Genomic DNA, 22932 nt, shown 5'->3' on the forward strand with positions numbered 1-22932 from the left:
GCTGATACGTTTTGACAATCAGACATGAAAAGGGATATTTTGAGAACTTTATGGAATACAAAAAGAGAAAAGGTACTTGACAAATAAAATAATGAGAGCGCACAGCGCGAGCTGAAAATGTGTATTTAGACCATAAAACGGAAATTTTACAGAGCAGTCTTTTAAAATCAATTTGTAAATCAAACAAAATAATGAAAGCTCGATGTCGAGCAGAAATATATTTTGTATATTGACTTCGAAACTTGATATCTTAAGCTCCATATCAGCGAGCAGGCAATTAATACGAGCGAAAATTTTATAAAGTGATGAAACATTTTTTTTTTACAAGTTTTCCCCTAACCTTATTTTATTCACTCGTCTTCCTCCTCTTGTTTTCACTCTTCTTTTCTCATCTCCTTTCCTTCTTTTTTTTTTCTTTCGCCCCCCCCTTTCGCCTTGTTTGCTCCGCCAATAGGGGGGTGGGCCCACTGAACTAGTTCAGTTGGGTGGGCCCCTCGCCCCCCCCCCCCCCCGGATCCGCCTATGCCATGGACTGACGGCCAACACACGCCCAGAATGGCATGCACGAGTCCGCTTGTTCGCGGATCCATGTTTGTTATTTTTCTCTCTCGATCGGCACGGGGAACCCCCTCATTAATGGCGTAGTTTATTAATAATCGGCCCGCCATAGTCGCCGAGCATTCCTGGGGATAACGGAGCTCTTTCAATAACCCATTCAATCATAAACCGGGCATTGAGCACTCGCACACAGAAGGTCCCATTCAGATCGATGTTTCAGACACTGCTACTCTGGATAAAGTTCGCCGTGCAAGTACATAATAGGCCACTGATCTACATACTTAGTATTCAGATCAGTGGTGTAGACCTGTTATGCTAAGTTGAGTCTACGTTTCTAGAATATACAAAGTAAGGTGTGAACCGGTGTGAAATGGAGTGGGATTCATGTGCTTCGACTGCAGAGAAAATAATGGAGATGCTCTGACCTATGCACATTGTTGACAGATACCATCATTTTTATTAGCCCCCTTTTATACATGAGTTGTAATCCAGTCGTGAACATTGACGCAGATTTATATTCAACTATATAGAACGCCGGTGTTCAAACAGAAACACTATCATTGAGAAAGAATATTTTATACGCCTCATAGGATTGTTGAACCGCTGAGCAAGAAGGATTGCGTTTTTGTGCACTTCGAGGTCGATTAACGCATAATGCAGGTGCAGCTGCAACGTAACTTAAGTATATAACGGCTTGCTTAATCACCCTTTCTCCTGGAATATATGGTGATATAATGAGCGATATGTCGATGTCCTCAAGAGTCCGATGTCCCTTTTGTGCCTTTAAGAGCCTGGTCGAACGAGAAGTAAACTTTTTGTTTCATCTTGAAGGTACGTCGGAAAGACAAGTATGACAAGTTAAATCACCTGTCTATATTTCATCTTTTCGGCGTCGGGCTCTTCGCGTACGGGCATGGTAAATATATCAGCTTATTGTAAACTCCGAACGTCGGTGCTAAGACGGTCGGAGCAAGGAAAACCCTATAATGATTGGATGATCACAATTGGATGCTGCCACCACTGTCATCATTGGAGTTCGCCAACATCGTTTTTCGATTTTATTTATTTTTGTGATCGCATATCGCATAGAAAGCATTCCCGTTTTGATCGCTTCGTCTACTCTTATCTTGCGTCTGATTTCTTGAGCAAAGTCCAGACTTAAACTGACCTGGTATCAATTGGAAAAGATAATAAGGCGCGACCGGATATTTAGGGAATATCCCATTCTTTTGTTTATACCAAGGATTGAGGAAAATTACTCAGTAATCGTTAACATTTATGCCCCTCTCTCGGATCTCTGCCATGTCTTTGTGTGCTCCATCTCGAACCAATATTTGAAGGAAAAAAATGTTGAGTTGCATTCAACTCGTTTAAGTGTTATCTCTCTTAATAGTCATCGTATAGTGTTATTACAAATTGTTCATTCCGTTTTCCAGGGGAAATTACACTTAAGGATTTTTTTTTCATTCGCTTAGGCCTATTTGACAATAATCTTTCAGTATGCAGGCTGTTTGTTCAGTATCTCCGTTCAGGTTGATTTACCTGTGCTCCTTTCTCTTTCTCCAAAGTGTAGGCATTTGTTCCGGTGCCAGGATCATCGTTTCCTTGACGAATGCAATGAGGTCAAAGAGTCATAGCTTCACTCTTGCAACAATCTCGCAAGGGTTGGTGGACCACGGACACCACGTAACGGTCCTATCAGGGTCAAACAGAGGTACTGACGGATTCAAGGAGACTTCCTTCAACGATTCCTTAATCTACAAGATACCCTACACACAGGACGAGACGGATGACCTACAGGATAAGTTTACGAGAGTGTCCTTCAAGAAAAGATCGGTAGTGGACTATGCTGAATTGCTTCCTGTTGCGGGGGAATACTTCCAAGTCGTATCCACCAGTTGCAAGAGTCTCTTTGACGATCCATCGCATCTGCAACGTCTCAAGGACAAATCCTATGATGCCATTATCGGGATTCCTTTCTGCCCTTGTGATGGTCTCCTAGCGGAATACCTGAACATCAGCTTTATCGCATTCACAGCCTCGTTCCGTTACGAAACTTTCAATGAATTCACGGTTGGGATACCGGCCCCTAGTTCCTATGTTCCCTTCCCTCTCATAGAAGCCCTCACGGATGAGATGACTTTCTCGGAGCGCATCTACAACGCGTTCTATCGCTTTGTCTTTGTCAAGTATCTCCTGCACGTGTGGTCCAAGCCCTTTGTGGCCATTCAGCAGAAGCTTCACATCTCACCACATCTGTCCATTGACGACATACTCGGCAAGGCCAAGCTTTGGTTAGTGAACACCAACTTCGCCTTGGACTTTCCACGACCAACAGCCCCGGTATGGATACCAATTGGTGGCATCTTGACAGAGGAATCAAAACCATTGCAACAGGTAAATATATATTCTTTCCTTCTTCAAGTAGAAATGATTTATTAAAAAAAAAGGATGTATTAACAATAAAATTTAATGTTAACATCCAATCGTGTTTGCAGAATGGTAAGCGTACAAGATGTAAAAAACAAACAAAAAACAACAAAGGGAAATACGGGGGGGGGGGAATATTCGCCAGAATCCAAGAAGGATACTCGATTAGTCTATGCTTTTTAATTCAAATGATCTTAGTTTGTATTATCATGAGGTTAGTGACCATTTCATGAATCGACATAAAATATGTAAAATGGATGATCAGGTAAATGTAGTTTAGATTTAAATAAAGTCAATCTAAGTCATTGAGGATTTGATATAACGCTTCATAATTTGCAACACAAGATATTTAATTTGGACACTCAACATTTCAAAACAGACAAGTTGAGCAATAAAAACAGACAATAAATGGAATTTAGATAGTTTCTTGAACTGATCCTCGCATTTAGCAGTCTTGGTGAATTTTCCACAGCTGGGCAGCAATAATTGGGAAAGAATGTCCCCCGCAAGTTTATTGGAGAGACGCTAAACTAGAAATAATAATTGTATAAAGTATCCGAAAACCTTAAGTTTTAGAAGTATTCATGAGCCAGTTTCAATAGGCATTTTTTAGGTCTGTCAAAGGAATACCATGTCTGAGTACACGATGTATAATCAACGAGTAAAGTAACGAAAAATCATAAATCAAACGATAACATAAATGACAACGGAATATTACAAAAGTATTTGTCCATACAATGCGTTTTCGCCAACGAATAAAATCATCAGCAAAAATGCTCGACTCATGTCTTTCAGTATTTATCGTTATTATGTCATATTAACTTTTCAAGATATATAGTTTCTTTTATATGGATTTTTTTTAAAGAAAGAGAACCATATATACTACGGTTCCGTGAACAGGTCTATGTTATTACCCACAGGCACAACAAATTTACAATTGTGATAGAATACTGTAAATCGGAATTTGATCACCCGATAGCAGATTTGCAGTAGAAATTTCGTTAGTTATGACAAATGTTAATACATAGGACTTTGTTCGAGTTACATTTTTTCAAAGATCTAATTAACAATAGCGCCCAATCTTTCATCAATAAATTTTCGATGTATGAGGTGACCGTCCCCTTTGATTTCTCAATTAGTGAGGGAAAAAAGGAAATTGAAGAAAGATGGGGGGGGGGGGAGTATAAAAATAATTTGTAAGCCGTGTAACTCTATTTTACCTCTAGCATGTTTAGGTCATGTCCCCCAACCCACACCGACACATCAAAATACCCTGGCACCGTCCCTAATGAAAGGTTCAGGCTTGGATCATGCATGGATCTACTAGCTCCATGCTAGTATCTCCTTTTATTTTCAATGCAATATGTGGTTGTGTGCATGTGGTTGTGGTTGTATTAAAAAAAAAACCTGCACAATGCAAGAAACGTCATGAACATAAAATTCTTTTCTCGTTCATATATTTTAATCCTTTATTCTTCAATGCGAATGACTTACCATGGTAGTAGCATGTCATTCACCATCCCTTTCGAAAAATCATATGAGTGTATTTGCTTGTTTTGTGCATCGCATTTATGTTGCCTATATTTTCCGAGAGTCATCAGTCGACACCCATATTGCTAAAAACTTGTCCTCTTCCTTCTCCGAAAAAAGGGATTCGCCAGTACAGACTGATCACCTCTGGCACTCTCCCCCATTCACTGGCGTAAATAAGGTCCGAGCAATGGGGGGGGGGGGGGTGAAAGCAATATATTGACCTGAAAAATAAAAATTGGGGGGGGGACAACCCCAGACCTATATAGGGCTATGTAACCCTGACATACTCCTTTAATCTTTCAGTTAAAAGCCTTTCACGATTTTTTTTCAATGGCTCTAATTGTAATGAATTTGTGTTATAAACTATTGAACTACAGTTAATATCCAAATGCGAGCGAGCGTGGCGAGCGAGAAAATTTTCCTTAGTTGGAAGACATAATGATAACCAAATCGTCTGTCAAGGAGTTTAATTATGGGAGAAATTGCGGCGGTGACCGTAGTTAGCGAGCCTTAAAAGGTTGCTTTATCGTTTAAAATGATGATGATGATAAGAGTATTATCAATAACGTAAACTTTAGAAGAATGTGAACAAATAATATAAACAGAGCAGATAGGAATTAAATAGTCGAGTTTTGTTCTATGAAAACGCATTTGCTCATTGGTTACAGTGAGATGAGAATGAAATAAAAAATAGGATCATGATTATCGGGAATAAGGGTGCCGTATGAAATGATCATAGTCCATGATCACGTACAGGCCACAACATAAACTTAAAAAAAGTGGTAATATCACAATGAAATTGTATATGAAAAGGAAGTATTTCGAATAATGTTTAAGATTATGTTGGGAGATGATGCAACATATTTTTTAACAAAATCCCCCGCTTCCACAAAGATACCAGATGACCCCCCCCCCCATATTCACGAGAGTGTATTCAATGGATATTTTGATTCGTTATGATCAGTTATAATCATATTTAAAAGAAATTGGAATCACATATTCATAAATGGACTTACTATAACTAAACTCCCATGATGCAGTGGATATAACCTTTGCTATATGCTAAACGTAGTGATTTGTCACGACCAAAGGCAAAGTCTTGAAAGAATCGATTGAGCGCGGGAGCGGAGCGACCGCGCGAGAAATTTTGCAATTGTTTAATGCAAAAGTAGGCCAATTTAAGCACTTTTATAGTATTTAAAGATGAATCCACACATTAACAGTAGCATTAAACATTTAATGATTGAAAACATATTTTTTCTATCTTGAAAAGTGGGGGGGGGGGATGATTGTACATGCCACCCCCTCTCCGAAAAGTGTGGGGGATGTATTTCCCATCCCCCGGTATTTACGACCCGATTTCAGAATAAAATGTTGTAGAATTTGATGCTAATATTGAGACTTGGAATTTCTTACTGTGTAATGTTCGAAATCATCATACGAATACCTATGTTCAAATATGTGACTATGCTATCATCCTTCTTAGAATAAAAGCGAATTTAATATCTAGTCCTTAATGACGTCATAGCAGTCGTACGATTGGCTACGATTTGACGCTAATTTGGCCTTTACTCCAATATAAAGGTTTGCAATCTTTCAAAATGATTATATAAGTATTCTTTCAATTAATTTTAACCTCAAATAAAATGATATGTTCCATTCACATATCCAGAAAATGAGCAAAGTGCGATTTGTTCCAAAATCGGATCGCGAACAGTCGTAAGGTGTGCGGTGGCCTTAATATACACACCCACCCCCGCATTTTAATACGAAATACAGATTTGAGGTTCGGAAGAGTGTCAAATGGAAGAATCGTTTTACGATCTGAACGAAAGGACGATTAAATTTCTTTAAAAAATGAAGAAACAATACCGTCAAATAAATGTTACAAATATTACAAATGTTTGATGTGCGATGTTTTATGTCCTCCCTATATTCTGATACCAATACATCTGTTTTCAAATAAATCATATCAGACAACGTAATATATCTGTATATTGGTGTCTTTCCTCAGCTGTTTCTCCATAAATAATAAAGTTTGCACATGTTTCAACTTTTGACCTGTAGTCAGATATAGATAGCATTTTATTATGTATATGTCCTGTCTTTTCCAATAAGCAGGAGAACAATAGGGACTAACTTTGTACAACTTTGAGCCAAGGGGAGGGGGGGGGGGGCTACCCTCCCTCTCCCATATATATATATATATGTGTGTGTATTTTGAACTATTGAGCTTAATCTTTTTTGTCACAAACATACTTTCTCATTTCATTTATTTCACATTTCGGCAACTAGAAACGACCACACTATCTTCGTTCTACTTCTGCTCTTTCCCACTTCACCTCAAATGAAAAAAAAAACAATAATAAAGGCCGGACTTACTATTGTATCACGTTTTCAGAATAAACTCCCTCTCAAAGCATTTGAAAACATGATTGTAAAAAAAATCATAATAATAGACTTTTGTTTGGAACAGCCCGGGGGAAAAGGCGCTATGTGACAATAGATTCAGTTATTATTATTTGCATTCAAAGCCGGGATTTTGAATTATTTATATGCCTTAACGAAATCATATCATGTAAAATGAAGTTTAAAAAAAAACAAAAACATACATTTAGGTTGTCGAAAAAAAGGCAAAGATGCCTCCAATCTGTGGAGAGTTGACGAGGCTCAATTCAAGATCCCTGATGAATAAAAATCTTAGACCTAAGTAAAAAAAGAAAATCCATTAATTGCATATTCATTTATCATGTTTATGGAACGTTGCTCCCCCAACAAACTTTCAATGAACATTGAACCGTGATAATGGGTTTATTCTCCAAACCAGTTTCTCAAGGCATTCAGATGGGAGATTTAGAGTTTGTGTGCTCGGTATACCGTGTGAGTAAAACAAAAATTGACACCTCACAATTCCCAAATTTACGGGGAAAAATACGTCATGAATACATTATTATTATATATGGCCTGAAAGAGTATCTTCCAAATAATTTGATACCATATTTATATGGTATGTGTTAACGATCAGGAGTTTTTTTTTTGCTGTCGTGTATAACGCTTGATTTGCGCAATTGATGAATCCAGGTGCATGCCAATGAGGTCACAATCAATCCTAAATGAGTTAGTAAATATATTTGCAAATCTGTTTGATGAAATTAACTTGAGAATTGATACTAAAATGTGTTTATAAATGTTGGATATGTTGATTATTGAAAAGGACATCATTGACATAAATTCATTAATTGGATTCATTCATTGGGGTCAAGCCTTTGGCGCAAATCATGTTACATCACTGCAAAGAACACCTACTGATTTGTGATGATGATGATTTGTTTTTTCCTGATTGCTAAGAAAGCATGAAGCAACCAGAGAACCGACGCACTGTGGGCCAGAATGAGTTGAAAGTGCGCCAAAATTATATTCCGTGTTATATTTTTACTTTAAAGACCCTGACCGGTGTAAAAACAATCATATATCAAAATAAAGGTAATGATTCATACAATACGAATATACCAAAAATATTACATATATCTCCTTCCAATAGTTAAAAATATTAAATAAAAATCAAAGAAACTGCTCCTCCAAAGTACGCTTCGATTGAGCACCCCCACGTCGCCTGGAAATGATGACGTCACGTTGTGTCAGGAGGGTTGTGATTCCATAGGTTTGTGTACAAAAGCATTGGGTATTTTCTTCCATTTCCATGTTATGAATCCATTTTTTTTTTTCGTTTTCAGATGAAAATGGCACTCAAAATTATTGACTGTTCAAATTGTTGTAAACCTACAACTATTCACTACCTTTTTTGTGATTTCTTTGTTTGGCTCTTATTGGGCCTAAATTGCTATGTCAGGAAAAGTTGTTATACATAATCTAAATGCAGATAGAATTGAAATCTGCGCCAAATAAGCAGGAAATAAAATATTGCAAAAACTAGTTCAAAACTGCAGATTTCATCAATTCAAGCTTGTGGGTAAAAATATATGTGATATCCCTCTGTGATAGAAGTGAAGAGAATGAAATGCGTTATCTGGAAAGCAAAAAAATCACCCAGTTTTTCTGTGTACAAACCTATGGAATCACGACGCTTCTTACACAACGTGACGTCACGGTCTCGAGGCAGGTGAAAAGCACAATAAAGCCTATTTTCTAAGCGGGGTTCGAAACCCGATAATTGGAATATTCTTAAGCAAAATACTCAGCTGGGAAGCGGTGAAAATGCATAAAGCATACCTTGGTGTATTTAGTAGCTTATAAGCTTTCGATTGGTATATAATTTATCAATTTCATTTTCGGGTCCGGTCTGGATCTTTAACATGTTGACTAAGGGTAATTTTGGGCGTAGAATCGACTGAACATAATTTAAAGCCGATATGACGTCACTTTTATACAAAATTTTGATTGGCTACTTAAAACCTATCTGTGAAAAGACAAATTACGCTAAACAATGTGCAGTATATAAACTTTGTGTTATGTGTTACTTTAAGATTGACCAGAGTGAATGTTGGTTTATGCTTCTCACATGCCTAAAAAGTGTGTATAGATCCTGAAAATGATTTTGTGGCATCACAATGATCATTAGATTAAAAAAATACTTAAAAATCTGAAAAATATTAACCGTGCTTTATCAAGCGGTGTAGACTTGGGTAAAACGCAGAGTATATAACACCACGAATGTTTTACTATAGGAGGAGGGTTTTTGGCTGAAATTATTCTACATGTAACTTTTATCTCTGGAAGAGGGGCGGGTAACCCTTATATGCGTTATCAACCTTTATTTTGTTTGCATTATGCCCGAAATTCATGTCATTTTCATGGAATGGAAGGGGATCGTCCTCGCCGTGAACGGCAATGTACACCCCACACGGTGCACTGCGATGACTGACCGTTTTTGAACAGGTTTTGGGGGAGTTGTGTCAAGTAAAATCGGCTCTAACATGAAAACGGGCAAAAACGGGCAGCTAAATTTGGTATCGACTTAAAGCTTTAGACATCTGGCAAAATGATGATGGTAGAATTTAAACGGAAATCCACGGAAATCTAAACGTTTCTATATAATGTAAATGCAAAAAACATGGATTATCCGCCTATTTCGAGGAATCCTATAAACCTCCTGAGATGTGTCTTTTATCTACTTTGAACCCTTTCACACGAAAGAAGAATATATCAGGATTATGTGGGTGCCATATCAGATCCCTACATGAAAAACCTCCTGTGAAATTGCTTGTTTTTCAACTAAGTTGTCATATACGCGGCATTTTGCAAAGTGTCACATTTTACGATATGAGGTAGGAAATTAACAACCTTTATGCAAATTCCCGAATGAAATATTTTGCTGAAGTATTCTTCAAAGTGTTGTCTTTCAGCTGGGCATGACAAAAATTAAAAATCTGAAATTGCCCAAAATGACTTTGGCGCACTTTTGTTTCGCCCCGGCCCACTGTGCGCCGGCTTAAGGTCATCTCCGAGGAACCTGGTCATGAGGATAAATGATTTACCAAAGGGCACTAGCGCACCAAGTGGGAATCGAATCCGGGTCACCGCGGAATCCGAAACCCCCGCTCTACCGACTGAGCAATGGCGCCTATCCAAGTGTGAAGACATACCACATTATTATGTGGTCATGTCATGTTTTTCCTCAAATTGAGGATTTGTGACATGTCTATTTTTTTCTTACACGCTATAGTGGCTTACCATTTGACGCATTAAAATGAACTTTTCACCGTTTTCTATTTACACTCACAATATTTTGTTATTTTACGATGGTAACGGAATTATCCCCCACATCTGAGCGATTTCACACAACGAAAAATATGGTGTCGTGAGAAAATAATGTTCAAAGATATGGAAAATAACTTTTTATACCTTTGCGCCATGGCCCTGGGAAGCAGGGGGCTGAGGTGCTGCGTGTGTATAGGCAGCACCCCTGGAATTCTGGTAGGTGTGGCAAAATGGAGAAATGTAACCAAATACAAATGGCGTACATTTTGTAGTGTAACCCCTTTTTTGCTTGTCGAACTTATAATGACCTCCGTTTTTAATGAAACCACTTTTTTGCCTGTCAAATTTACATCACAGCACCCTCTGTAAAAAGTATTAAAAAATCGTTCCAGGGCCCTGTTCTGCGCTTATTGGTGGGGATCGAATTTCCACGATCAGCAGGACAAAGGTTTTCTCAGTATAGATCGACGAGGAGAAGAAAAGGATGAAGAAGACGAAGAAGAAGCAAAAGAATCAGCAGAATAAGAAAAAGTGAATCTACTCTCGATTTTCATTTTATTTTTTTACATGTATGGGTTTTGGGCTGACTGCTTCTTATATTTGGAGTTTAGCCTCCACCCTAGAATAGAAATATTTGTTTAAGTGTCAAATTTGAGTCCGTGCTTTTAATGTCTCTTTTGTATATGTGTATCTTTGACTTTTTATGCAGCCTTTCCTTATCTGCATTTTTGTCATGCAGATTATTGATACTCTCGTGTCTTTTGCATTTTTGTTGTTGTTACAAATGTGATCTGTGCTCAACAAGCTTTGCTTTTATACAGACCACCTCTTTTCCATACTGTATCTGATATTCTCAACACATTGTTCATGAGTTTATTCTTACTGTTTTTGTTTTAAACCTCATTGATATTGTACACGAATGAATGTATTGGTTTGTGCCTTTCAGTGGAAAGAAATAAAGTTGAACTTGAACTAAACTTGAACTACCACCCACATCAATCGACCGAAAGAGACTTCTATTTGTTTTTAAATCGTTTATTTTATTTAACAAACAACCCGCACATATACATACAAGTTATATAGAGAATCGTAACAAAAATCGCACGATGATAATAATAACAGAAACAAAAGAATTGAAAATGGCAAGAAAGCCATTTATAGCAGCTTGTATATCTATCATAGTAAACAAGGAACTTCATCGGACTCCCATCTTCTCCCATCATTGCACTGTTTGTCTGATCCCCCCCCCCCCTTTCCTTCTGAGACCTTTATCAATTTCAAGCTCTAAGCTTAAGATGAAGGTCTCCCACATTCCAAAATGTATTATTGTTGATGTATGTATATATATAATTTTCTGCTATTTTTTTAACAATATTAAAAAAAAAATTATCAGGTATACATGTAAATATATTTCAATTAGATTGTATATATGCATATGTTATTAATTATGTCATTTGCTTATTATGTTATGCTAAGAAAAAAATGATTACACTTGTATATGCTTTTGTTACTGGAATGTGGAAATAAATAAATCAAATCAAATCAAATCTCCATAATAGTTGATTGGACCCGCAAAAGGGGGAAAAGGTGGGAATAAGGGGATTAATTTTAGAAAGACCCTTTAAGTCACTCCTTTACTTTTTTTTTACATTTGGTATCTATGTGCTTCTGTCCTACTTCTGCAAAGGTGAGTTCTACAGACATGACATAAGCGAAGAGAATGTATGAACTTATGATTATCAAGGTCAGTGAATTCCTTTGTTGACTCGGTGTTCTTTACCGACCGGTGTGTTTTATCGTCAGCCTCGACTGCAAGACCTTCAGGGGGAGCATTTCTAGAAACAAACAGTGATGTTCTTTTTCACGGATGATTTTAAATCCTTGCATCTGATTGGCTCGGAGCAACTTTGTCAGTGAAAATCATCTACAAGTCTCTCCATGAAACACTCCCCTGACCCCCCCCCCCCTCTCTCTCTTTTATATATTAATTTTCCAAGGAGTTCAACTTTAAACTGGTTGACGGGCCGTGCCGCCGTGTATTATAAGTAGGTTAATAAAATAAAGTTAGAGCTTCTCTTTTGGCTCCCTGAAAGTGGGTCAGGGGTACATGGTTTGCAAGTGGGTCTTAAGGGACAGCATCGGATTTTTAAAGGGACGAAGATAACTTGATTGTGGGTAATCAGCATTTTTAACGTTAAAGGGATGGGGTTTGAATTATGCCCAACTGTAACGGAACACTTTACCACTACCCCCCCTATTTACCTAGCCCCCCCCCCCATCTCCACCCTCTTCCTCCTTCTTTCTAAAGTCACGTTTCTTTAAGTCTATATAGGTTTAAATTGATAGAGGAAAAGGAGGAAAGAAAGAAGAGTATAACTATGAAATGTCTGGGCAATACAATGCAACTCTATACCATTCTATAATTCAACTGATATAAAATACGACGCTATAGATGACATTCAGCCCCCCCCCCTCCCCCCCGCCCCCTTCCTGTCAAAAGAAATCCTGGCTCGCGGCCCCAGCGATGGCAAACAGAATTTGATAACTCATTTATTATTATTATTATTTACCATCAGTGTTTCGCTTAATTTGATGTCCACGTAGGGGTCAGATTATTATATTCGATCACAATAATTGTAAATGGAATGATCTCTTAGTTTAGGTTTGCAAAATGCAGAACTGGTATTACCAATGAACTTCTAGAACTGTCTATCTTTTCTGCCGTTCTCGTGAGGAGGGTCTCATTTAGTCTGCAGGCACAGACCCATATCGAAACTTTGATCAACAAGTGGGTCTCCACCCAAAGACTAGCACATACAAAACTTGTTGTTTCAACTCTGAGCGAGAAGACCTTCGGTATACTTATATGCTTTTCACACTGTATTTCCTTAACCCCATACTATCCTTAACCCCGGACTATCCTTATCCCCGTACTATCTTTTTTTTAAATTCACACTCGTTCTTAACCCCATACTATTTGCCTAGCCGGGGTTAACGCCTTAACCCCGGACTATCACACAGGTCATGAATATTGATGATTTTACCATACAAAGTGCGATTAACGTGCAATTTTGTCTTCTGTGATTGGCTAATGCTTAGCCCCACTTTTCCTTAACCCAGATTCGTTTTACACTGTATCTCTTAGCACTGCAAACGGCTAACCCTGCCTTTTTGCAGGGCCAGATAGTACCGTACTATTTACCGTGTTTATTAGCCCACTTTGCTAAAACGTAGTGTGAAAACGAAGTGGGCTAAGCTTAACCCCGTGAAATTGGTGGGGCTAAGACCCCCTTAAGTACCCCACCAATTTCCCGGGATTAAGGAAAAAAGTGGAGTGTGAAAAGCATAATATAGGCTGAACATTCAGACCCTTAACTCGAGTGAAGGGTTTACACAGCAGACAATATGTATCTCTAACAATGTCTAAACATTAGTAAACGAAAGTATGTCTTCACAGGCAAGGCAGGTGCTGTAATTGATATCTCGTGGAACTGAGGAAAACATCTGTCTGTGTCGTATAAAGCGGACAGGATATGGTCATGGATAGTTTGGGGGAATGGATTTAAAATGTTTCATCAAAATGGGTTAAAGCTAATACGGTTATTTAAAAGTAGGTCAGGTCGACGACAACGAGTGAGTTATCAAGGAATGAAAAAAAAGCTCTTAGGTTAATGCATATTGGGTAATTCCTGGTACACGAAACGAGCCATAACCTCTGTTTGGACGTCCTATATCAAAACGATGTATTAATAAACATTTGTCAGTTCAGTTCAATATCATTTGTTGTCTCTCAGCATAAAAAAATAATATATATACAATGTGTACAGGAATGACAAATAATATTAGAGAATGTGGAAACTAAAGAAAAGTTTATAAAAAAAACCTCATATACTGTAAAAAATGAAGTGCTAATTTAGCACTTACAGTGCTTGTATAGTGACTGCACTACGAGTGCTGATTTTTCTAGTTCAAATTTAAACTAGAAAATCAGCACTCGTATAGTGCAGTCACTATAAGCACTATAAGTGCTAAATTAGCGCTTAATTTTTTTTACAGTGTTCATTTAATAATTATACGAACGTTTTAAACTTAGATTTCAATCTAAATTTAAAACCAAATACTCTTCAAGTTTTCATTTAATCAACCCCAAATTGCTTATTGCACAGAGATCAATATGACTCCACGGTCCTGGTTTATGGAACTCTCTATACCAGAGTCTATAAAAAGATGTTCATCTCTTTACTCATTTAAGGCAAACGTTAAATCCATGTTATCAGAATGTTTGAATTAAGTTTTCTGTGTCAGTATTTCAGCTAATCATTAAATCACTCTTCCTTTGATTTAATCATCTCCAAATAATCTCCCATCATCATCATCTTCATTTTCACTATCATCCTCATCATTTTCATCTCCATCTTCATCAGTACCATTCTGCCGTGTTAATGTATTAATTGATTTAATGAGTTTTATTCCGGGGTTGTCATTTTTTTACGAAATCTGCTTATAATGACAATCCTCCTGCAAACTATGAATGTTGAAACCATTTGGTAGTAGATCATATTTCTTTCGAATGACTTTTTATTTAGTCCATTTTTTTTTCTTTATGATTCATACCAAAAAACAATATATTATGCTTATGAAAAATGTATTGTATACGAATGTTATCAATGCAGAAGAATATAACAAATCAAATCAAATCAAATGACGTCATTGTTGTTTATTTAATTTCATCTAGATTATTCCAAATGAGTGGGTCATAATGCCTTAATGAATTTAGGAGAATTTGCGTTTTAACCTTAGGAAAATGAAATTTATTACTTGAGCGAGTATTGTGATTATAAACGGAATGATTTATTTAATAAACATATGGGATATAATATTGTAGGAATTATATTATGAATAATACGAATATATGTAATTTATGAATGTCATGATTATAAAAGGGTTTTGAGATGAAAAAAAAACAAAGGTAGTGAAGGAGATCTTAAAGAGGAGTTTGTATACATTCTTGAAATTTTCTTTTGCAATAATTTATGAAGGGGTTCAAAATTTGTTATTCCAGCATTCGCCCAAATAATATTACAATGTTGAAGATAGTGTATGTTAAGACAATCATAATATCATAAATAAGTCCGTCTGTGGCAAAAAAAATTACGAAGTTTAAAGAGAATACCAACATTTTTTGAGATCTTATAATAGTATACGGTGGCTGTTGTAGGATGTATCATCTTAAGTGATTCCAAGAATTTTAGTTGTTTTCGTACAATTCAAAGGGATTTCATTCATATACGTACACATATATATTTAACATCAGGAATATTATGTTTATAATTATGTTATTTAATGATATACATAACATTTGGAATTTATCACTAATTCATTAGCATGGAGCCAGGTAATAATCTTAATTAAAGTACATCAAAATCACAATTGGACGCGAGCTTGTATCATCGGCAAAAAGGACATAATGAAAAAAAAAGAAAAACATTACATAAATCATCGACATCAAGAATAAGAGCGGGCCCGGCCAGGGGGACCCGGGAGCTCCACACGAGACCCTCCCATGACATTAATAGTATTCAAATGCGATAAAAGTCCTATGTCCATACGTCGTATATCGATACGTTGATTCGTCTCGTATGAAAGCGGGGATGATTGAGTAACGGCGACCGAACAGCCCAACCTCTTTCCACGTTTTCGGATCCCAAAAGACTGATGGGGAATAGTGGGTCCTCAATTAAGTCACCTCTCTGAACACTTCTAAAACTAAGTTTTTTCTCACCATGCTGACTGGGTCGCCGCAAGTTCAATGCGTCTACCATTCAGAATGATTATAACTGACAATGAATTCTTGGAATTATACGGGGTATTTATGGTGTTTCTTCTAAAATGACGATAGCATATGACTCAGGGGCGGATCCAGGTTTTTTTGAAAGGGGGGGGGGCACATTTTCCATAGGAAACAAATTGACAAGCAAAAAAAAAGAAAGAAAGAAAAGGTTTTCAACCAAAAATTCAGGGGATTTCGTCTTCACTTTCGAAAAGGGGGCACACTTCTGTTATAATGGTATTTTTACATTACAAATTTAAATTATATGCCTCTCAAGGGAGGAGGCGCACGGGCCAGCTGTGTCCCCCCCCCCCCCCTGAATCCGCCAGTGATAATTATGACTGCTAGAAATATCTAGTTATTGGTGCGAAAGAGTGGGCAACTCTCGTCTGGCATGCCTTATCCTCGTACACCTTTTTCTTTCCGATATTGTTTTTATTCTCATTTTATATGGGCGCGTCGTGGTCTCGTGGTTCTGACTCTCGCCTTTCAAACAGAGGGCCGTGGGTTCGAATCCTAGCCATGGCGTGTTTTCCTTCAGCAAGAAATTTATCCCCACTGTGCTGTACTCGACCCAGGTGAGGTAAATGGGTACCGGCAGGAAGTAATTTCTCAAAAAGTTGTGCGCACCAGAATCGGTAGACTAGCTTAGCCGGGGTAATATAGGAGCACCTTGAGCACCTAGCAAGGTGGATACGTGCGCTATACAAATCCTATATTATTTATTATTTATTTATATAAATCCATGTTCCCAACATTTTATTATATCTTATATAAGACTTAGGTTTCCCTAAAGGCCTGGTCTACTAGCCGACGGACGCAAAACGTATTCATAAAGGACACAGCGGACGAGCAAAATTTCCATCCGTTTTCATCCGCTCCAGATATTTGCGAAAACACAACGGAAAATAACGGACGTGGGTAGTATGTAGCGCGGATGTTAAAAGATTCATCGGAAACCTTGCAGATGAAAACGGATGGAAATGGATGACAGCTCCGAAGGGGTTACTGGAGGTTTTGAACTTTATTTACGAGATGCATACGCTTACATCCGTTCTATTTCCGTGTTACTAACGATATATAGACGTTCCATGTACCTTATCTTTCCTCCCTCTTTCCGTTGTTCATCTTCAGTGGTTCTGAGTTGCGAGGATGCAGAGAGGATACAGCGGACGTTTAACGGTTGAAAACGGACATAGAACGTTTGTTGTTCGTATATGTCGTGTATATACAGTGCGTCCCACAAAAAACGAAACCGAGATTTATCGATGATTTATCATAACTTAATCATAAATACAATAGACAAATGACCTTCCAATGTAAAGCTTAGAATCTCCTCTTTCATCTGATGTTACTTATATTATTCCTCATTCACGCATGAGTGAGCAAAAACAATTTGAAGAAATTATACAAAAAACTAATTTGGCAGGGGGTATCTGAATTTCAAAAATAAAAATCACATGCCTAAAAAGTTCAATATCTGCTCTTTTATTTGATACCTTAATCACAAAAAATTGTCAAGAAGTAAAAAAGTTATGTTCCCTCGAAACAATGCTTGTATTTCCATAATTTCATTAAATAAACGTGTTTTCACCGGTTTCCCACAGGAGCTATCGCATGGTTAACAAATGACACAATGCATGGCTGATCGTCAACAAAACGGAGTGTCGAGTGAGTTTGAACGCTAGCCTGTAAAACCTCTTCATTTTATGAAATTATTGAAATTCAAGCCTTATTTCAAATAACCAGAACTTTGTTATTTTTTGACCATTTTCTGTAATTAAGGTATCAAATTAAAGAGCAGATATTGAACTTTTTAGAAATGTGGGTTTCTTTTTAAAACCCAGATACAGCCCGCCAAGTGACTTTTTGGTATCCCCTCTTCAAATTGTTTTTGCCCACTCATGCATGAATAAGAATTAATCTTAGTAATTTCAGATGAAAGAGGAGATTCTAAGCTTTACAATGGTAGGTAATTTGTCTATTGTATTTGTGATTAAGTTATGATAAATCATCGATAAATCTCGGTTTCATTTTTTGTGGGACACACTGTACATCGTACACGGCGGAAAAGTTCATCCGTTCTGAAAGTTTTGTGCAGCTCAAATTTTATTTGCGCGGATGAAATTACAGTGGACGGATGCTCGAAGGATAGAGCGTTTGAAACACGTATGCAGTGGGTACACAACGGATGCATAGTATATTCCAACGGATGGCAAGATTTTTCCGTTTTAGATCCGCTTTGCAACCGCAAGTGATGTGGGACCGAGCCTTAATCGATCTCTCCATTAACAAATTGACAAAAATCTTCAATATCCAGTCTTCAGAATTGAAGGCTATATATTGGTTTCATGGTTTCATATAATATACTCTATTCAGTCAAATAATCTTTCCATTCAAATTCCATATTATCTGATTATGTATTGCTGTGATAATCATCTTTCTATCATAATAATTTATGCATAGCCTATATACTCTAAAAAAAAATATTGGGTAAAAAATGCTTCATGAGCGTAATTATGTGTCCAACCATTATTGGGTATTTCTTTTGGGCCTTTTTATTTATCCAGTGTGATTAAAATTTTGCCCATTTTAAAGTAATTGCTGCTTATTATACAATAGGTGCCAGGTAAAAATGGCAGAGGTAAAAATAGCAGAGGTAATAATGGCAGAGGTAAAAATGGCAGAGGTAAAAATGGCAGAGGTAATAATGGCAGAGGTAATAATGGCAGAGGTAAAAATGGCAGAGGTAATAATGGCAGAGGTAAAAATGCAGAAGTAAAAATGACTGAGGTAAAGATCATGACATGCTATATCAACTAGAAAAAGACAGAGCCTTTCCAGTTAATATCAGTCATAATTATTGGCCTTGAATGGAATCCTATCGACGGAATGAGCATTATGAACTGAAAAGATATTATTTAGATTTTTTGAATAATTTTAGGTCAGCTCTATACTTATCGTTCATATTAAACTCAAACATTTTCATGCCAAAATTATTTCAATTAGTGAGTGATGAAAGGATTTATCTTGGCCAGTTCGTATACAGTGCGTATCAAAAAAAACGGGACACATTTGAAAAGTCTATACATTTTTTGTTTCAAATTATGATCTCTATATTTTGGTGTCAATAGGTGCTCTGAGGTCTTATCCTTCAAATGCCATCAAAATAATTTAGTTTCGTTCATGCTTGAGCGAACACGGAATGTTTTTGTCTGGGGTTAAAAAGGAGGCTTGCGCCAAAATGGCATAAAATGATAAATATGATGGTCGGATTTCTTGCTAATCAGCAGACTTCCTCTTAACCTTTTCATTATCTTTGCCATAATTTTCGAATTATGCGGTCAAAATTCGTTTCCAAATCTACTTATTTGCGTGAATAGTTCTGTTGTTGTTCGTTTTTAATATGTTCTCTTTCAGCTTTGAATATTCCTTCTCTAAGCAAAAACAATTTTTTTTTCAACCGAAGTATGGGAGAGCGTCAATTTTTTTATTCAAATCCTTTCATTGTGTGCTACAAAGGTTATGGTGCCTTTGAACAGTGGCATACTGATGGGTGGGGGATCGGGGTGCCCACCCCCCCCCCCCCAAAAAAAAAAAAAAAAAAAAAAAAAAAATCATGACCAAGAAATAAAGTGAAAAGGAAAATCACAGAAAACATAAAAAGTGAAATATGATATCATTTTCTGAATATTATGTCAAAATCACAAAATTGGACATTTTGATAAAAAAGTGGAAATGTTTTGCTTGCTCGCTTCACAACTTTTTAATACATTTTACCCGATCTACCTTATTTTGCTGCTTCAAAATTGACTTAATAGGCCACACCATTGCCATTGAAAGACATGAATCCTTTCCTGTTTGTCCTGCCAAGCACACAATTAAACTTGAAGGATTCAATAACCCCTTGAAAATAGGATTCATGTCTTTATAGGTACCATAACATAATTTGTTTCACATAATAAAAGGATTTGAATAATTACAAATTCTCCCAATTAATAATGCAAATCTTCTTACTTGGGTTGACAAAAAGTCTTCTTTTCTTACTTATGAAAGAAAATTCAAAGGCAAAAGAAGTTTAAATGAAAAACAAAATAATTCAGGTAAATAAATAAATTTGTAAATGAAATTTGACAGCATAATTTGAAAATTATGGCGAAGATAATGAAAAGGTTAAGAGGAAGTCTGCTGATTAGCAAGAAATCCGACCATCATATTTATCATTTTATGCCATTTTGGCGCAAGCCTCTTTTTGAACCCCCGACAAAAACGTCCCATGTTCGCTCAAGCATGAACAAAATATATTTTTTTAAATTGCATTTCAAAGATAAGATATCAGAGCATCTATTAACATCAAAATATAGATATAATAATTTGAAACGAATTTTTTATAGACTTTTCAAAACTGTCCCGTTTTTTTTTTATACGCACTGTAGTAGAACAACACTTCATCACATACATACCAAACGGATTTTAATGTAAACACCAAAATGTGAGCTACCATTAACACACTGAAATAGACAAGTTTGGGATTTCTTCGAACCACTTGCATTACTTGGAAAACAGAAAAATAACCAAACGTTCTGTAATAAAAGTAATTTTTCATATTTCAACATCATAATGGATCCGAATAGATATTGATATGATACGTATATAGTTTAATGTAAATGATTTATTAAAAGCAATTAGTGTTTATTTTTTCAGAGCAATACCCCATTGCAGCTAGTCCAGTTGATGGCAGGTTCCTAAACTAGTTTCTATGGTAACAGTTACCGCAAGAATTTGGAAATGTGTAGCGAATCATAGGCTTTTCTTAGGTACCATTCTATTGACCTGTTTTAAAGGGGAAATCCACCCTGACAAATGATTTACTGTAAAAATAGCAGAAAAAAATATTGGTGAAGGTTTATGGAAAACCCATCAAAGATTAAGAAAGTTATTAGAAGTTTGAGTTTTTGATCTGTGAAGTCGTATACGAGCAGCTGCCCCGTATTACTTCTCAAAAAAGTCTTTCAGGAGCGGATGTGAAATGATTTGTATGTTGATATACTACAATAATTATTTAGAGGGGTCCACACAATACAAGCACTGCTTTTTAGTGGGGCCCTCCATTTTCTCAGAATTGTATTTTATAATGATATTTTGCTAATATATAATACTTTTTTTGTTTTACTTAATATGGAAAAATATATATTGTACATGCTTCAATTTGTATTGTCTGTATAAGTTCATTGTAATTATTTTGACCACATTACTTCGTCCTGTTGAAATCAAATAAATTGAAATTGAAAAAAAAATGAAAACAATAAAAAACATTTTCACTTTTTTTAAACGACATTTCCTTGGTATTTTTTATTACACCAGATTTGGAAAAAACTGCTCGCAAATGACGTCACCATTAAAATATAAAATTCTAATAGCTTTTAAAATCTTTGATGGATTCCCTTAAACCCTAACCAATATCATTTTAATCATTTTCTGCTATTTTTACAATAAACTTTATGTCAGGGTGAATTTCCCCTTTAATGAACTAAGTACAATACTTGGGATCCAAAGTGTGCTTCAAATTTGAATATTAGAAGAGCGATTTGACATGAGAAGGCTGTGCATGTAAGTCCAGGAATAAATTAAGAAAAAACGACTCAGGTGTTATCAATTTGGTGCAGAAAATATACAGTATGATTAAAAATGGTTACCCTTTCCATTCGTCAAACATTATAATTCTAATTTTTCTTCTCAGAACCTTTCTTATTTAATCTATTGTACATGGAGGGGCTTTTGGATTTGTTGGCATGGGGGTTTAAGACTGGCCATTTATACCTCTGTCATTATTACCTCTGCCATTTTTACCTCTGCCATTATTACCTCTGCCATTTTTACCTCTGCCATTTTTACCTGGCACCGTTCTACCTCTGCCATTTTTACCTCTGCCATTATTACCTCTGCCTTTTTTACCTCTGCCATTTTTACCTCTGCCATTTTTACCTCTGCCATTATTACCTCTGCCTTTTTTACCTCTGCCATTTTTACCTCTGCCATTATTACCTCTGCCATTTTTACCTCTGCCATTTGTACCTGACACCGTTCTACCTCTGCCATTTTTACCTCTACCATTTTTACCTCTGCCATTTTCACCTCTGCCATTATTACCTCTGCCATTTTTACCTCTGCCATTTTTACCTCTGCCATTATTACCTCTGCCATTTTTACCTCTGCCATTTTTACCTCTGCCATTTTTACCTCTGTCTTTTTTACCCCTGCCCTTTTTACCTCTGCCATTTTTACCTGGCACCGTTCTACCTCTGCCATTTTTACCTCTGCCATTATTACCTCTACCATTTTTACCTCTGCCATTTTTACCTCTGCCATTATTACCTCTGCCATTTTTACCTCTGCCATTTTTACCTCTGCCATTTTTACCTCTGCCATTATTACCTCTGCCATTTTTACCTCTGCCATTTTTACCTCTGCCATTTTTACCTCTGCCATTTTTACCTCTGCCATTTTTACCTTTGCCATTTTTACCTCTGCCATTTTTACACCGAGCCATACAATATGCCTCTCGCATTGGGTAAGATATACTGTCCCAAATTGGTTGGACACATAATTACCCTCGTGCTGGTTAAATTATTTTTACCCAATATTTTCTTACAGTGTAATTATGTTCAGCACAACTGCTATACGAGTCAGAATAGGCATGCATGATGTACATAATCCTGAAATCATTTTTTTTTTCAACCGTCCTTGTCCCAAGGTTTTTTTCCCCCATCACCATGATAAGACAATCACGTGAAATTCTACATAGTTGTATACCGTATCATTTCTATTCTCGTTAATCTGCAGAGAAATATGAACATTGTACC

At 36.6% G+C, this 22932-nt stretch overlaps 1 protein-coding gene across 1 annotated transcript; it reads left to right on the plus strand.

Moving 5' to 3' along the window:
• Positions 1-702: 702 nt before the first annotated feature.
• LOC129280367 (UDP-glucuronosyltransferase 2A3-like) lies at positions 703-4659 on the plus strand. Its single transcript, XM_064095625.1, has 3 exons — positions 703-1389; positions 2132-2955; positions 4639-4659. Exons 1-3 carry the CDS (start codon positions 1293-1295, stop codon positions 4657-4659), a joined length of 942 nt encoding a protein of 313 aa, XP_063951695.1. The 5' UTR covers positions 703-1292.
• Positions 4660-22932: the final 18273 nt, after the last annotated feature.

This window comes from Lytechinus pictus, chromosome 2, assembly GCF_037042905.1.
Source record: "Lytechinus pictus isolate F3 Inbred chromosome 2, Lp3.0, whole genome shotgun sequence".
NCBI classification, from domain to species: domain Eukaryota; kingdom Metazoa; phylum Echinodermata; class Echinoidea; order Temnopleuroida; family Toxopneustidae; genus Lytechinus; species Lytechinus pictus.

What these genes read in the sequence shown, in the direction of transcription:
- LOC129280367 (XM_064095625.1), top strand. Translation starts at nt 1,293, where the DNA reads ATGAGCGATATGTCGATGTCCTCAAGAGTCCGATGTCCCTTTTGTGCC. An exon ending in CTTTTTGTTTCATCTTGAAG is followed by an intron (nt 1,390 to 2,131) that starts GTACGTCGGAAA and finishes TCCAAAGTGTAG; the next exon opens with GCATTTGTTCCGGTGCCAGG. An exon ending in AATCAAAACCATTGCAACAG is followed by an intron (nt 2,956 to 4,638) that starts GTAAATATATAT and finishes CTCCGAAAAAAG; the next exon opens with GGATTCGCCAGTACAGACTG.